At 40.7% G+C, this 18,470-nt stretch overlaps 1 protein-coding gene and 1 long non-coding RNA gene across 2 annotated transcripts; both read right to left on the minus strand.

Moving 5' to 3' along the window:
• Window positions 1-4,198: 4,198 nt before the first annotated feature.
• Window positions 4,199-4,731, minus strand: LOC117741695. The gene is made up of 3 exons (XR_004610760.1): window positions 4,690-4,731; window positions 4,415-4,576; window positions 4,199-4,316 (listed from the first exon to the last, which is right to left on the minus strand). It is a non-coding gene; the product is annotated as an uncharacterized LOC117741695 (long non-coding RNA).
• A 1-nt stretch (window position 4,732) lies between these two features.
• On the minus strand, window positions 4,733-6,003 carry LOC117741817 (serine/threonine-protein kinase pim-2-like; the record flags this gene model as incomplete). The annotated part of the gene is made up of 4 exons (XM_034549045.1): window positions 5,679-6,003; window positions 5,318-5,520; window positions 4,962-5,219; window positions 4,733-4,870 (listed from the first exon to the last, which is right to left on the minus strand). Coding segments are annotated over exons 1-4 (924 nt in total), but the record flags the coding sequence as incomplete, so codon positions are not given.
• Window positions 6,004-18,470: the final 12,467 nt, after the last annotated feature.

An 18,470-nucleotide genomic window follows, 5' to 3' on the forward strand; every position in this document is an offset into this window, starting at 1 on the left:
AGTCACAATAAAGTTAAAGTTCGGATCTCGTTACGTTAAAGTAAAAGTTCGGACGTCGACACATTGAAGTAAAAGTTCAGACTTTTCGGGAGCAATTTAGGTTCAGTGTCTTGCTCAAGGACATTTAAATCTACGTTTGTGTAGTTTGTGTTTAAATTTAAATGTAGGTGTTTGTTTGTGTGAAGTGTGATACTATCTAAGCTACGGGTGATTCCTCAGTTACATTTCGTACCTCGCCACGTTAAACGTTCGGACCTCGACACATTAAAGTAAAAGTTCGGACCTCGACACATTAAAGTAAAAGTTCGGACCACGTCACCAAAAGTTGAAGTCAAAGACTATCCACAATTCCATTTGTTATAGCTACGTAATAAAGATCATTGTTGAATTCGGAACAAGTCTCTCCTGATTGAACTAATAACTAGCACACAAGGTGCCACCAGATCACATATATCATATATATCACATACATCACATATGTTCCAATTTAAAACACAGAGGGCTCAACCCTCGGGAGCAATTTAGGTTCAGTGTCTTGCTCGAGGACACTTGGACATTTAAATGTAGACGTGTGTGTATAAATTTAAATGTAGGCGTGTGTTTGTGTGAAGTATGATACTATCTAAGCCACGCTGCTCCAGGGGGAACCGCTGATCCGGGTCCGTATGCATGCGTCACGTTAAAGTAAAAGTTTGGACCTCGTCACGTTAAAGTTAAAGTTAAAGTTAAAGTTAAAGTTTGGTCCTCGTCAGAGCTCTCTTTCGTCACACACTTCTTAATTATGTTAATGTTAATAATAATATGTTCCAATTTAAAACACAGAGGGCTCAACCCTCGGGAGCAATTTAGGTTCAGTGTCTTGCTCAAGGACACTTGGACATTTAAATGTATGTGTGTGTAATTTAAATTTAAATGTAGGTGTTTGTTTGTGTGATACTATCTAAGCTACGGGTGATTCCTCAGCTGCTCCAGGGGGAACCGCTGATCCGGGTCCGTATGCATGCATCACGTTAAATTAAAAGTTTGGACCTCGTCACGTAAAGTTAAATTTTGGACCTCGCCACGTTAAACGTTCGGACCTCGACACATTAAAGTAAAAGTTCGGACCTCGACACATTAAAGTTAAAGTCAAAGACTATCCACGATTCCATTTGTTATAGCTACGTAATAAAGATCATTGTTGAATTCGGAACAAGTCTCTCCTGATTGAACTAATAACTAGCACACAAGGTGCCACCAGATCACATATATCATATATATCACATACATCACATATGTTCCAATTTAAAACACAGAGGGCTCAACCCTCGGGAGCAATTTAGGTTCAGTGTCTTGCTCGAGGACACTTGGACATTTAAATGTAGACGTGTGTGTATAAATTTAAATGTAGGCGTGTGTTTGTGTGAAGTATGATACTATCTAAGCCACGCTGCTCCAGGGGGAACCGCTGATCCGGGTCCGTATGCATGCGTCACGTTAAAGTAAAAGTTTGGACCTCGTCACGTTAAAGTTAAAGTTAAAGTTAAAGTTAAAGTTTGGTCCTCGTCAGAGCTCTCTTTCGTCACACACTTCTTCAAGTCTCTCCTGATTGAACTAATAACTGTCACACAAGGTGCCACCAGATCACATATATCACATATATCACATATATCATATACATCACATATATCACATATGTTCCAATTTAAAACACAGAGGGCTCAACCCTCAGGAGCAATTTAGGGTCAGTGTCTTGCTCCAGGACACTTGAACATTTAAATGTAGGCGTGTGTTTGTTAAGTGTGATACTATCTAAGCTACGGGTGATTCCTCAGCTGCTCCAGGGGGAACCGCTGATCCGGGTCTGTATGCATGCGTCACCTTAAATAAAAGTTCAGACCTCGTCACTTAAAGTTAAAGTTAAAGTTTGGTCCTCGTCAGAGCTCTCTTTCGTCACACACTTCTTAATTATGTTAATGTTAATAATAATATGTTCCAATTTAAAACACAGAGGGCTCAACCCTCGGGAGCAATTTAGGTTCAGTGTCTTGCTCGAGGACACTTGGACATTTAAATGTAGGTGTTTGTTTGTTTGTTGTTGTTAAATTTTGGACCTCGCCACGTTAAACGTTCGGACCTCGTCACATTAAAGTAAAAGTTCGGACCTCGACACATTAAAGTTAAAGTCAAAGACTATCCACAATTCCATTTGTTATAGCTACGTAATAAAGATCATTGTTGAATTCGGAACAAGTCTCTCCTGATTGAACTAATAACTGTCACACAAGGTGCCACCAGATCACATATATCATATATATCATATATATCACATACATCACATATATCACATATATCATATATATCACATATATCACATACATCATATATATCTCATATATCACATATGTTCCAATTTAAAACACAGAGGGCTCAACCCTCGGGAGCAATTTAGGTTCAGTGTCTTGCTCAAGGACACTTGGACATTTAAATCTACGTTTGTGTAGTTTATGTTTAAATTTAAATGTAGGCGTTTGTTTGTGTGAAGTGATTGAACTAATAACTGTCACACAAGGTGCCACCAGATCACATATATCACATATATCATATATATCATATATATCATATATATCACATATATCATATATATCACATATATCACATATGTTCCAATTTAAAACACAGAGGGCTCAACCCTCGGGAGCAATTTAGGTTCAGTGTCTTGCTCAAGGACACTTGGACATTTAAATCTATGTGTGTGTAATTTAAATTTAAATGTAGGTGTTTGTTTGTGTGAAGTGTGATACTATCTAAGCTACGGGTGATTCCTCAGCTGCTCCAGGGGGAACCGCTGATCCGGGTCCGTATGCATGCGTCACCTTAAATAAAAAGATTGGACCTCGTCATGTAAAGTTAAATTTTGGTCCTAGTCACACCTCTCTTTCGTTACACACTGCTTAATTATGTTAATGTTAATAATAAGATCACATATATCATATATATCACATATATCACATATGTTCCAATTTAAAACACAGAGGGCTCAACCCTCGGGAGCAATTTAGGTTCAGTGTCTTGCTCCAGGACACTTGGACATTTAAATCTACGTTTGTGTAGTTTGTGTTTAAATTTAAATGTAGGTGTTTGTTTGTGTGAAGTAATTGAACTAATAACTGTCACACAAGGTGCCACCAGATCACATATATCATATATATCACATATATCATATATATCACATATATCACATATGTTCCAATTTAAAACACAGAGGGCTCAACCCTCGGGAGCAATTTAGGTTCAGTGTCTTGCTCAAGGACACTTGGACATTTAAATCTATGTGTGTGTAATTTAAATTTAAATGTAGGTGTTTGTTTGTGTGAAGTGTGATACTATCTAAGCTACGGGTGATTCCTCAGCTGCTCCAGGGGGAACCGCTGATTCGGGTCTGTATGCATGCATCACGTTAAATTAAAGTTCAGACCTCGTCACGTTAAAGTTTGGTCCTCGTCAGAGCTCTCTTTTGTCACACACTTCTTAATTATGTTAATGTTAATAATAATATGTTCCAATTTAAACAGAGGGCTCAACCCTCGGGAGAAATTTAGGTTCAGTGTCTTGCTCAAGGACACTTGGACATTTAAATCTATGTGTGTGTAATTTAATTTAATTTGTTTGTGTGATACTATCTAAGCTACGGGTGATTCCTCAGCTGCTCCAGGGGGAACCGCTGATCCGGGTCCGTATGCATGCATCACGTTAAATTAAAAGTTTGGACCTCGTCACGTAAAGTTAAATTTTGGTCCTAGTCACACCTCTCTTTCGTTACACACTGCTTAATTATGTTAATGTTAATAATAAGATCACATATATCATATATATCTCATATATCACATATGTTCCAATTTAAAACACAGAGGGCTCAACCCTCGGGAGCAATTTAGGTTCAGTGTCTTGCTCAAGGACACTTGGACATTTAAATCTACGTTTGTTTAGTTTGTGTTTAAATTTAAATGTAGGTGTTTGTTTGTGTGAAGTAATGGAACTAATAACTGTCACACAAGGTGCCACCAGATCACATATATCATATATATCACATATATCATATATATCACATATATCACATATGTTCCAATTTAAAACACAGAGGGCTCAACCCTCGGGAGCAATTTAGGTTCAGTGTCTTGCTCAAGGACACTTGGACATTTAAATGTAGGCGTGTGTTTGTGTGTGTGTGGGTGTAGTGTGATACTATCTCAGCCACGGGTGATTCCTCATCTGCTCCAGGGTGAACCGCTGATCCGGATTCACATGCATGCACGCCTTGTAGAAATCTTTGCAATCTGGAGAGAAAGAAAGAGAAGAAAGGGTGAGGTCCTGTGATCCATCACAACGTGAATAGATTTGTGTCTGCCGACATATTTGTGTATGTTTCTCTTACATTCGGAAAGCCACCAACTGTTCTTCAGCTTCTGAAAGGACAGGTGCCCGCTAGATGCCACGCCTTGGAGCATGGCGAACAGGACCACTCCGATCTGGTATACTGTCGAGGGTCCGGCTTCGTATTCCTGCCGACGGTGCCACTCTGGGGGGACGAAAGAACCTAAAATATACAGACATAATAAAGAGACAGTGAGGAGGAGGAGCTTTGTTTCAATGTAAAAGTCACCGATGAGTAATGTTAATAAAGAGCAGGAGTGAAGCTGGACTTCTTACCATAAAAGTTGCTATAGGTGTCTCCGTCTCCGTCGAAGCAGCTCAGACCGAAGTCGATGAGGCGAACTCGCGGCGACTTCATGCAGGTCTCAATAAGAAGATTTTCGGGTTTAATGTCCCGGTGGAAAACGTGCTTCTGCTTGAGGTCAATGGCTGCATCCAGCAGCTGATTAATTATAATCTGAAAGACAAAAAGAGAGAGTTGAGGGATCAGAGATGATGCTTGGACATGTTTTCATGGCTGTGACTCTGAGATGACTACAGCAGCTTACCTTGGCTTCCGTTTCTATCAAGTGGCCTCCTTTGCCTTGGATGTAGTTGGCGAGGTCTACGGCCGGCAACGGTCTCTCCAGCACCAGGATCAGCCCCTGTTCCTCAACGTACCAGTCCAGTAGGTCAACTGGTGCTGAATGCCGCTCTGAGTTGGCCTGTAGATGCTCTAGGACAGCGACCTCCATGGGGATCGTGTACCCATCATCTTCTTGGTAAAGGGTGAGATGGTGTTTCCTGTCGATATGCTTGATGGCGACCTAAGAGATAGAAACAAGACTTTTTGGTTACACTTTCTGACCGTACTGTGCATGTGTGTGTCTGCATGTGTGTGCAAGAAAATGTGAGGAACACTTACGGGTAGATTATCCGCTCTGCGGTAGCCAGCAAACACGCATCCAAAAGATCCTTGGCCAAGTTTCTTCAGCTGCTGGTACTTGGCCTTAAACACGTCTGACTCGTCTAGAAGCCTGTACTTCTTCTCAACCGGTCCTTCATCGTCGACCGCCTTCCTCTTAGCGCTTCCCTCGCTCAGAGCCGCCTCGGGTGTGTTTCTGCTTTCTAGAGATGGGAGAAAAAACATCACGACATGAATTTACCGGCATTCGTAACACGAGCGAGGACAAAGAGTCCCTCAAACTAAAAGACAAGACGATCATTCAAGGTCTCTTAAATCATTTATAGCAGAATAATGGTTAAAATATCGGCATAAAGCTTACCAGTGTCCTCTGAGCTGAACAACTCACCGCTCCACGGGAAGGGGCCCGGTTTCCTGCTTCTTTTCCAGGGTGGGCTTTCCCCATCTTCTGTCCGTTTCCTCTTTCCTCCTCCATCGACAACACCAATGTCTTCTGAGCTGGACGGCAACTCATCGTTCTGCGGGGAGGAGTCCCGTTTCCTACTTCTTTTCCTCGGTAGGCTTTCCCCATCTTCTGTCCGTTTCCTCTTCCCTCCTCCAGCGACGACACCAATGTCTTCTGAGTTTGAAGGCAACTCCTTCTCCTTCTCCACAGCTGTGAAGAGCTTTCCAAATACTTTACCCATTATAACTGGAGACGGCTGAAGAGCTTTCGTAAAAACGTTGGTGTTTGTTGCTGCAAGGCTGGATGGACTATATATAATGGAACTGGCACGGAATGTTCAAGTGCTGTACATTCCGGGCCTTTAAGGTCACAGCCTGTGACATCACCGTGTTCCGTAATATGCAAATGAGGGTAAATTCTGTGTGTTTATACGTAACCATGGAGGTATCCACTGAATACATTCATACGGTGCATTCAATACGCATACACCCACTGTTCTCGATTTTACATAATTTCTTAAATTCACTTTTTTAAAGGGACTTGCATTTGAAACATACCCATGGGTTATACATCAAACATTGCAGAACAATCTCAGATATCTATTTAATGGAGCACCAGTTGTCTTTAGGCTACAGTGTAAAGAAGTTATTTGGCCCTGAAGCTAAAAAGTTGAAGTCTGATTTATTAAGATTCTTCAAATCTCTTGTGAAAACATACCTTTATTAAATTGGTTTACCAAAGCCTTAAGTTCACAAAAGCGGTGGCATATATGAATAAAATAGTAGATGCATGTAATAAATGTCTAAAACCAAATTTTGTAATATAGTTTTTTGAGTAAAAGTGTTGTCTGTCACTCTACTTTCACCAAATGTGAGAGAGACAGATGAAATGGGACTGAGAAATGACTTTATACTACAGATCAAGCATTATGGGATGTATGCAAATAAGAAATGAGCACTAAAACCGTTTTTTTGTTTTCAAACTATATATTTACTTCATATTTTAGTCCTATATATAAAAACAAACGCTTTACTAACTGGAAACTATAGTGTAAGGTGGGAGGTCCTTAGTGATTTCCAAAGTGTTCATTGGTTAGTTTCACCTCGTTGTTCAACACGTTCCAGTGAAACGTGGAGCAAAGCTCACACAGCTCCAAATAGTTTTGATTTGATTTTGATTAAAACACTTAACATTGTAAAGATGAAGGTTATTTCACTCCAGAAAATACCTCAAACAGAACATTTACTGCTGAAGTCCTTGGTTAAAATGAATCTTCATATTGAATAGAATCTCTTGAATAATATAATATATTGTACGGTAGGTCAATCTCTGCCCTAACTCATTGGCCACAATTTATTTTGCAAAAATAAAACCTTTCGGTAGATTTCAGCCAATCTTCCCAAAATTATTATTTAAATAATCCTTTTATTTTCATACGGCACCTCATTCTTATCATGTGCTGCTTTGTGTAATTCCAACCGTATTCTGATCAGAGGTGCACACATCTACTTTCAGTGACCCCGCAAGACTCTAAATATTTTAATTATTGAAAATCACTAAAGTAGATGATTGAACAGCATTGTTAAGAGTCCCTTTGTGTCCTCTCTGATCTTCTGTCATACAGTTGATCCACTCAGTAAAGGACCATTAATATTCACTATGAGCCACTTATTGTTCACGTCATAACTCCATGACTCAGAACTGCAGAGGAACTAATCTCCGTAAATGTGGTTCTCATACATATTGGTGTTCCATCAACTGTGTGGTAACACAGTCCATAATACACACATGATCTTTGAGTTACCCGTTCCCCATCTTACACGTCACCTTCTGGAGCTCCAGACCAACACGGTCCATCAGTGTTCTCTGTGTGCTGCGTCGTGAACCTTGGAGTCAATGACGCATTAAAAGTGACGGAGGCTGGGTGCCGTTGAAGCCTCTCCTTCGCTCTGACTCCGCCCCCTCCTCACTCTGACTCCGCCCCCCTCCGTCTTTCCATCTTTTTTTTACTTCTTATCTTTGAAAGGCAAGAACATCAAATACAGTGAGATACCCGAGGCCAACGGAGACGGAGAGGCGGAGGCCATAAAGAAAGAAACGGGAAAGTAAATGCAGACGGACGACATCGAGTCCAGGAGACGCACGTCCTCAAGTTCAGTTCGGTGTGAATCAACTGAACTCAGATCAGTGCTGCTGGATGACTTGTTGTGACAGCTCTGGTATTACTGTGAGAGTCAATCATACGCTGTTCACCCTCTCATCTCTCTCTTTTTATTTGTTCGGTCCTCTGCGGAGAGAAAAACCTCTCGTGTGTTATTGATATTGACGGATCAGATCAGAACTCTGAGCGGAGGAAATTATACAAACATCTGGAAACTTGATCTGTCTCTCTTCAGACAGACGGCGAGCGATCGGAGTGAAGACGGTTGAGAGAGGATTATTTTAAGATCTCATGTACAGCAATCACATGCGTGTGCATTATGTTTATTGACGTCTTGTATGTGGCTCACTTTATGAAGCGCACGCACACACACACACACACACACACAACAGAGTTCATCTTCACAAGAGTCCAGTGGTTCAGTGAGAATTTAATTTCACACAGTAGCTCACATATATTGAGCTGCACAATGTGTGTGTTTGTGCATCTGGAAATTATAGAAGCAGGAAATATCGTGAAGTGTGCAGCTCATAACTCTTCATATTGGGGTTTCACTTCTAGAGGAGTGGGATCAGATAACGGGGTTGAATCGCACCACGTTCAAATCCATCTGAGGCGTATTGTTTATGTTGGAGAGGATGCATTCGTGGAGATGGGAAGTTTTTTTGCGATGCATTAAAGGAATACATATTGACACCCAGTCCCGACGTGTTGGAGACTCACGCTAGAGGGAAACCTAGTGAGTGGATCTCCAAGGCCAAAGGGCGTCGGCTACAGGAGGTCTGTGCTGAGTTGTGTGTGTGTGTGTGTGTGTGTGAGGCTGTGTTGGTCCTCGCTATGTACACAAGACAATATTGACTGTAAAAGCAACGCAGCGTCGATGGAGGTCTGCACTGCACTTTTATTGCTCTGCAAATTGTTTGAAATAAATATTAAAACAAACACTGGTGAAGCTTGTAAAAGAATACATAAAAAGCTTCTAAAAACATCTCACTCAATATTAAATGTGAGACCCACTGCAATGGGAGTCTCTTCTTGTGTTGCGAGTGCTATATAATCCACTCTGTCTCTTAGCACTATTTAAATATTAATGCGCAAATTATCTTCAAAAGCAGCGCGCGTTTGATTTTCTTCTTCAAATGATTAAGTATGAGACAGATATGTTTTTCCCCTTTTTATTTAGTTTTGTCAAGACAAGTTTATCTGGATAGAACCAACGACAACAAGACAATTCAAAGTGCTTTGAATACAACACGAAAGACATTAAAAAATATATGAAAATAAACACAAAAATATGAAAAGATCATTATAAAAAGTACACAAATACATTTCTTAAATGTAAGTAGAATATAAAATAAATGTAATACTATACTAAATGTAATATAATAAATTTAATACTATACTAAATGTAATATTATACTAAATGTAATATTATAATAAATGTAATATACTAAATGTAATATTATAATAAATGTAATATTATAATAAATGTAATATTATACTAAATGTAATATTGTAATAAATGTAATATTGTACTAAATGTAATATTATACTAAATGTAATATTATAATAAATGTAATATTATAATAAATGTAATATTATACTAAATGTAATATTGTAATAAATGTAATATTGTACTAAATGTAATATTATACTAAATGTAATATTATAATAAATGTAATATTATAATAAATGTAATATTGTACTAAATGTAATATTGTACTAAATGTAATATTATAATAAATGTAATATTATACTAAATGTAATATTGTAATAAATGTAATATTGTACTAAATGTAATATTATACTAAATGTAATATTATAATAAATGTAATATTATAATAAATGTAATATTGTACTAAATGTAATATTGTACTAAATGTAATATTATAATAAATGTAATATTATACTAAATGTAATATTATAATAAATGTAATATTGTACTAAATGTAATATTGTACTAAATGTAATATTGTACTAAATGTAATATTATAATAAATGTAATATTATACTAAATGTAATATTATAATAAATGTAATATTATACTAAATGTAATATTGTAATAAATGTAATATTGTACTAAATGTAATATTATACTAAATGTAATATTATAATAAATGTAATATTATAATAAATGTAATATTGTACTAAATGTAATATTGTACTAAATGTAATATTATAATAAATGTAATATTATACTAAATGTAATATTATAATAAATGTAATATTGTACTAAATGTAATATTGTACTAAATGTAATATTATAATAAATGTAATATTATACTAAATGTAATATTATAATAAATGTAATATTGTACTAAATGTAATATTATACTAAATGTAATATTATAATAAATGTAATATTATACTAAATGTAATATTATACTAAATGTAATATTATACTAAATGTAATACTATACGATGAACATTACTTTGCAGTGGACTGAGAGTTGCAGCAGATTTCTGGGAGCTTGTTCTGGACATGTGATGTAAGATGTATTATGGTATATGTGGTGCATTCATACTGAATGCTGCTCCTCCACGTCTCGCTATGACTCTGGGGACGTGAAGCAGACTCGTCCCAGATGATCTGAGAGGTCTGGATGGTTCATAACGGAGTCGCAGAGCAGAAATGTCTTTTTTAAAGTCAATCATTTGACAAACAGGAAGCCAGGAAGGGCCACGAGATGTATTAAGATATGTGACCCCCGTGGGAGCCGGTCTGAGATCCAAGGATTGATGTCGTGTTTCAGAACACCTGACATTTAAAACCACAGCGCTGGTCCATCCAAGCCTCATTCCTCCACAGGCCCTCTTTCTATCACAAAGGTGGAGACGTGATGCCGGCCGAGATAACACAGATTTTTTGGGGGGGGAGGGGGATCGCTCGTGTCTGAAATGTCACTTTCTCAGATGAGAACGGGTCCAAAAGGAGACGAAGATGTATTCTAGAAGAGGAGATGGAAAAAGTAGAGGCTTCATGTCCTCCATGGTCCTTTTTATAGCTGCTGGCCATGATGACGATGTTTGATTCTGATGGTGCTGTGGCTCGATGGTCCGTGAGAAAGCTATCATGTAGTGAGGAAATGGAAAAAGGGAATTTACTTTTTTCCGCCCCACAATGTCTTCCTTCTAAAATCTCACCGTGGGAGAATCCTCTCTCTCCGTCTGGGACGAGGACGGACGAGTTTGAAACCAAGTGGCAGTTTTCTGTGTCTCACATCCACTAAAAGCAGATTCCAACCTCTCGAGAATGTAAACTCTCATGAGCTCAAGAGTTGAACTGTTCCTGAATCTACTCAAACACGTCAGAAGCCTCAGTGTTTGGGCACGTGTACGTCAATGAGTTTATTGATATGAATTGATCTCCTCTTGACAACCGTTGCATGCGTTTTGGCCGTGAGAGCTGAAATGAGATTCACACGAAAACATCAAACACAGAACCTTTAGAGACGGAACAAAGCTTTTTTTCTATCTTTTGTGAAGCTTTCGCACGGCGGAGACGTCCAGCGTACGGCCGCGAAGTTTGATTTCATTCATAAACGTGTGGAAGTTGTGCGTGCCGCGTCGTTGTCGTCACGACAACGCAGATGTGGCCCGTTAACGTATATATTCAACGCATACATTTCTCGTTCAAATTGATTTCACATGAATGACTTGCATGACGAGATGAGACTATTTCAAGAAATTGCGCATTTAAATAAAGTTATTGTCCATGTGTGACTTGGATACCGGAGTTGAAAAGCTAGTTCCATTATCAGCTTTTGGCCTTTTCAGAGCCTTTCATCTGTCATCGTTGAGTTGAGGCTGTTTGCGTTCTAATCTTCCCTTTTTTTAGCCTCTTTTTCCTCCATGAAATATTAAAAACGTGTCACACAGCACACCGATGTGACATGAGGTGTTATGACTTACCATTGATGGTGTTATTTCCTCTGTTTGAGTTGAGCCGTTTGTGCTAATGTCTCCAGAATGGTTCCCATAACTGCTCTGAGATCAGGTCATCAAACTCATCACTAGTCCTCTAGACGTTCACCGCGTCTCTAAAATGTCATTCATAACTGAATCACGAGACTACAGTAACTAGTTCCTCCATATCGACCACTCGGGAGGACAAAGAGAGGAGAGGAGGACCAGTCAGGGTTTGGTCTCCTATCGATGTGTGAACTGGATCCAGGACCACAACCAACTGGTTGTATCATTAAACAGCGAGACATCTTTCGGACCACATTGTGTCAGAAAACTATTAATAATCTGTCGTATGAGTATGTGCATTATGGAGCCTGTTTGATGTATTACGGGATGGATGGAGTCCATAGCATTCGTTTTTGATATTTCAGAAGAAGAAGGGGTTGCGTCAGACTGAACAGAATACGAGATATGAAGGACTTGATATAGCGAGAGGAATCGCGGCCACAATGAAGACGGGAGGGGCAGAAGAGAAGGGGAATAAAGGAAGGAAATAAAGAGCAAGGAGAGGAACAGAGAAGGCTGAGGGGGGGGGGGAATGAAGAGATGGGAGCAGCAGGAGGCTGAGTGCTGTGCTCTCTCACTCTCTAAACACTTCTATGAACACAAGTCTGCACCACATGGATCACACCGAGAGATGACTACAGAGAGCATGAAGAATATTGACTATTTAACTCCAGCATCTGCAGATAGAATCAAGAGACATACTTATGAATATAATCATGATGTCCACCTTCATTCTAAGGAGTCTGTGTTCTGTCTCATCCTTAGTTTCCACTCTTCAAACTGGACCTGCTCATAAGACCGAGAGATCTCCACCTCAGAACTCGCTCAAACATTTCACTTATAATCCACGTTGATGTTCATGTTGGCTGAGGATGATTCAGTTCATGTGTTTTTGGTGTTCGGTTGCTCACTGTTTGTCCTTTTCTCTTTCTCTCTGTTTCTTGGGATGCTGTTTCCTGACTCTCTCCATCCTGAACGTTCGTCTGTGGATCTTGAAATGCAGGTAAAACACAACGAGTGCTGATGTACATGACGGATGAGGCTGTGTGTGTGTGTGTGTGTGTGTGTGTGTGTGTGTGTTACTGATCAGGGCTGCTACCTACTCAAAGCCCCGCAGCTCTTTCTTAGCTCGCAGCTGTTTTTAAGGAAATCATTAAACGGCTTGTTTCCTGTTGCTGAAGCATTTCCGTCCTGCAGCTTCCTCCTACGTCTGAGTTGATGTTGACCGCGTGTGTTGCTCGTTTCTGTTGGTTCACCACATGCAGGGACAGACATGTGGTTAGTCGGTGTTGCTGTGATGTGTTGCATTCGTCAGGTTTCAGCTTTCTCGGTGACAGAACTGCTCGCAAATAATAACGTCTCGTTTTCAGAATGCTAAACAGCTCTGTGTGTGTGTGTGTGTGTGTGTGTGTGTGTTTCCTGCCGTACTCTAGCTGATCTCAAGTCAGCAGCTCTGGAGCAGGTTGTCATTCATGAGACAGTCAGATTTATTCCAACTGTGACTTTTAAAAGAAGCATTTTCTTTTTCGCAACAGTGTCGCTCATGCATAACAAGCTGGTGTATAAATGCAGAGCAGTATTTAGTGTGAAAGTTATCTTTATGGACAAAAACACATCGTGGGGTTTCTTCCAGGCTCATTTTTGATTGTTAACCAAGCCTCAGTTAACTCTGAAACAGCTGTTTGATGACACATTTACAACCTCATCTGTTATTATCTCATTGTTGTTAAAAAATTATCCTCCAGCATCTCTCTGCATTGACAATCAACACGTTTAAAATAACCATTTGAGTCCAAAAGGTTTCTTGCAATGCCTAAAGACTTCATAGATGGATACATGGAGACATGTGAGGCTACAGGAGGCAGCTGAGAGAGGAAGTCGTCTGGTACCATTGTCTTCCACACATTATGCCATCACGTACATCAGCGCCACTACTTTATCCATACCTTGATGATCACGTCCTGCATGCACACATATAATGCTATGCGGTTCTTTTGAGAGGACGCTGTGGACTCCAGGACTATTCCTCCATGGTGGAATAAAAAGAGCCCCAGCGGGCTTATATGGCAGTGTTTGACTAGAAGTTACGCATCGGAAACACAGTTCTTCACGGCAGACGTGGTGGATGGTCTTCATCTGGAGGGAGGGCCTGGTCTGACAGGAAATGTGGACGTGAGCGAGCTAACAAGTCTGCAGAGACTCAACAGGAGAATCCTCAGGGGAACTACTGAGGTCTCTCTCCCTTTTCTGTTCAAGAAAGAACTAAAGAATAGAAAGTTTGTCAGTTTGCTCAATAATTGAAAGTTACAGATTCACAGGTCGGCTTCTACCCCACATTTCTTTCTTTCTTCACAGATCCATATTCACAGCATACCTATGTGTCAAATGTCAGATCTTCTCAAAAGAAGTTGGCAGTTTTAATGCAAACCAATGTTTGGAAGTTGCTTTGAGACGTTTCTTCTGCTCCAAAGAACAGGAGCCTTTCATGTCGTGTCCGCCCAGGGATGTTCTACTCTGTTGTGGCATTAAAAAAAACAACAGACTCATCAAAGGTTTGCATCCAAGTTGCAGTTAAACACACAGCTCCTCACACCATTCCTCTTTCCCTCAGTGTGTCTTTTTCCCTTCACACACTGCAGCGTCAAAAAGTCCCACGGTAGCTTCAGTGTCAAATTAAAACCTGACGAGACGAACCAAATGGTCCTTAAAGGGTCCGTGAGGGTCATGCGTGTCAGAAAGTGAGATGTTTGACCCTTAACTTTCTCCGTATAAATGATCCTGGTTCCACTTTTCGTTCCGGTTCCACACGATAGTTTCTATTGTAAGTCAGAGATATATAGGGCATCATCGTCAGGAAAGAAGTGTAGTGAGAAGTGTAGTTATTTTCAGCACAGGCGAAGCCCTCTGCTGGACTCTCTATACTCAAGAGCACGCATTGGCCCACTAAAAAGTGTACATAACATTACACAACCAGCTGTGGTGGGATCACTTCAGGCTGCTTTGATGTGTTTACTTCGCTTGCGATAAGAGTGAGGAAGAGCACGAGATCGACGGACGCCGAGGTCCCCGGCCGATTGCTGCCTTTGATCACCCCTCGCTGAGACGCCGGCTTCTTCTTCTGCAGATGACGAGGTCGACGATATCTCATCCGTGTCCGATGCGTCGGCCCCCTCGTCGGAGAGCTTTCCTCGTCACGGCTGTTACGTTCCTTCTGCCCGCCCACCTCAGGCAGCTTTCATCATCTCACCCCTTCTCCCCCAACATACATTAGTGCGTTCGATGCGTCACGGCAGCAGCCACTGAAGACAGGAGCCACAGCTGCAGGTCTTGGTGGATTCACTCCAGGTGCATCGCGGCACTTATTCCGGCATTATAACGACTTTCAACGGGCCACAGGACAGGGATGGGGGGGCGAGGTGAACCAGGAGAGAGCGATTTAGTCCTCTAGCCTACCCATGTTTTTAAACCCTCGATTTCTGTGAGCTGCATGAAAAATGGGTGCTGTGACAGTTTAATAAAGTTAAGAGGTTTCTGCTGTGGAGGTTCAGATCTACACTTTAGGCTGTCATGGTCGGGCATCTATCAGAGCTGTACGAGACAGAAAGGAGACAGAAGAGAAGGCTGCACTGCAACCGAGTCACAAAGAGAGAAATAACACCGTTTTTACCCTTGAAACTTGATCGGTTTTATCTGACTTCTCCAAACGTGGTAGAAACTTGTCTCCTCGCACACCAGAGTGCAAATCTTACTCTCTCCCGCAGAGCTCTTTATCACTCAATTACTACTGAGTTACCTCATAGGCTTTATATTTAAATACTCCAGCAAATCGGCCTCGATCCAATAACCTCCAAACGATTCAAATATCGACTATAATTTCATTTATTTTGGCAAAAGACACTTTTCTTTCCCATTCAGATACAAATAGTTTCACGCTTGACAGCGTATTTGTCTTCACGCATAATGAGAATTGCTGGTATTGAAAAAAAAACGAGCTGACCTTAAAACTGTGGAATTTTAAATCGCGGCACCACCCTCGGATGCCTTTACTCATGCATTATTCCCAAAAATAATATGAATTGCTGAATCTAGACAAATGGTACTCCCCCCAAAATGACCTGCCACCTTTTTGGAGTTTTAGGACTTGAGCCTATTCATCTGCCGACGCTAGATTGTCTGTCGACGAACCCGTTAGACGCCTTTTGTGTCAAAACGGCGATCTAACAATGTTAGCGTTAAATCGTTTCCTCTACATTGACTACTCTACAGAAACAGCTTGCTAGCTGATCTAACTGACGGGATGGAGCAGGGTGTCCAAGTACAACAAGAACAACACGGCCGTAAATCAAATGTTCTCAGCGGAGTCACAGATAATCAGTTGTGGGAGGGCGGGGGGCGGGGGGGTCTGATGTGAGGAAACCACTCGGGTGGATTCACTAGAAATAGACACCGGAGCTCGTCAGAGGAGCCGAGGAAACTAGAGCTCATTAGTCTTTGAGTGCAACTGCCGCAGACTCTTTTGCAAAAATGTACTGACGACGATACGGCTCTGCTGGTCACGGCGTCAAGAGGAAAGACTGCCAGTGCTTTCCAAAGTACAAAACCAATGGGTATGAAAAATACATGTTAAATAGCCAACGTTTTATTGTCATATCAATGAGGGGGCCGTTGGTACTTTTCTTTTGGTTTTCGCTCCAGTCACTCAGTTGCCAGAAAGTGTTCACTTGCATTTAATCTGCTATTAATCACTTGATTCCTGGCGGTAAAGCTGTGTGTGTGTGTGTGTGTGTGTGTGTGTGTGTGTGTGTGTGTGTGTGTGTGTGTGTGTGTGTGTGTGTGTGTGTGTGTGTGTGTGTGTGTGTGTGTGTGTGTGTGTGTGTGTGTGTGTGTGTGTGTGTGTGTGTGTGTGTGTGTGTGTGTGTGTGTGTGTGTGTGTGCGCGCGCGCGCGTATTGTTAGTACGGTATATAATGCGGTTATTGAAATGTGCTACATCGGGAGCATGTGTCACATATCTGCTGTCTCTTTTCCCACACACATGGACGCACACGGGATTGGTTACAGTAGGAAGTATGAAAGTACACACACACACACACACACACACACACACACACACACAGTAAAATGTAAATGGTATAAACTTTCTTTGCCAAGTGAAGCAATTCTGTTTCATCTGAACTTGGCTCTCCTTCAAACAAAATCCTTACCGTACCTTCACAGCCTCACAGTGTATTTCATGAACTGGGTAGAATCGACACCACTGCTGATTTAAAGAGCACATATATATATACGTGTATATATATATAGCTACTGCAATTTTAAATATATTCCAATATCCTCTACGGTAATCCTATTAATTTGCATTAGCTATTGACGCTATTGTATCCCAATAACAACCACACTTCATTGATTGTCTCTCCGTTGCTAGACCTTTGTCATATTGAACCATTTCTTCTCTACTCCAGTGATAGTACGACCCTCATAAACCCTCATAATCTTTTCTCCATTCTTTGGCTTTAGCACGTCCCTTAATTCAGCTCTAATTATTTTTCATGGATCTCCAAAAGCAGGACAATTAGGGCACGACGCATAGCTTCCTATGGTATTACTGGGGCATTCGTTAAGCTAATTCCCCCTTTTTTTTAAAAATACAGTTATCTTATCAGCATTTTGCTGAATCTGAAGTGGCACACTCATACGAGCGTTATTGTCCAGATTAGAGTAGGAGGAAGTTCAACGTGTCCAGTGTTCTCCGATGGCCTCAACCATCACCAGATGGAACGGCAGAACCGGCAGCAGCTTGTTGGGTGCACGCCACTAAGAGCTCAGGCTGTTGTGGGGGCAATAGGGTGCTCTCACCCAGCTTTAGGAATGTGCGTCATATAAAGACACCAATGAGTGTATCTCTCTATCCACTCCAGGGATTTACACAATGAGTACAGCCATCCACGGTTCTCAAATGATGTATTCTACTGACTTTGGTGGCTTGCAATGTAATGGTTATTGGATGGAATGCTCCCACTCATGACATCTTTAAATTCACTGCCACACGTCAGCATGAACTTTGTCCTCGCCATTGTTTTATAACGAAATACCAGCAAATTGTGCCGTGTAAAATAACTTTTGATGAATGGCTTCTATCAGATATGAACACTCAAAAGGCCACTCTGAAAAAATAGAAGTGTTTCCATTTTTTTTATTTCAGATCACAGATGATATTTAGAACAAGCTGCAGTTCTCTACACGCCCAAAAGGTCACGCGCAGTAATTACAAGAGGAGTTAGAGTTATGGAAAACAATTCCAACTCGTAAATCAAATTTCCCCTTCCATCTGCCGTTGTGGAAGAAAAGACTCAGCTTTTTAAAAATTAAATCCACTCGGGGAAGCATTTGTCTCGTCTCCTATTATTGTATGCCAGTTTCCTCGGGGATGACGACTTCAAAATTCCAACAATGACACAGCACAGAAAAAGAAAGAGGTTCAGGCTTAAGAGGACAGAGTCGTGGAGTCCGCTTCCTGCCATCTGCTCTGTTTTACACACTGTTAATGTCCTCCATTTACACTTTACGATCATGGAG

Source organism: Cyclopterus lumpus, chromosome 13 (genome assembly GCF_009769545.1).
Source record: "Cyclopterus lumpus isolate fCycLum1 chromosome 13, fCycLum1.pri, whole genome shotgun sequence".
Taxonomy (NCBI): domain Eukaryota; kingdom Metazoa; phylum Chordata; class Actinopteri; order Perciformes; family Cyclopteridae; genus Cyclopterus; species Cyclopterus lumpus.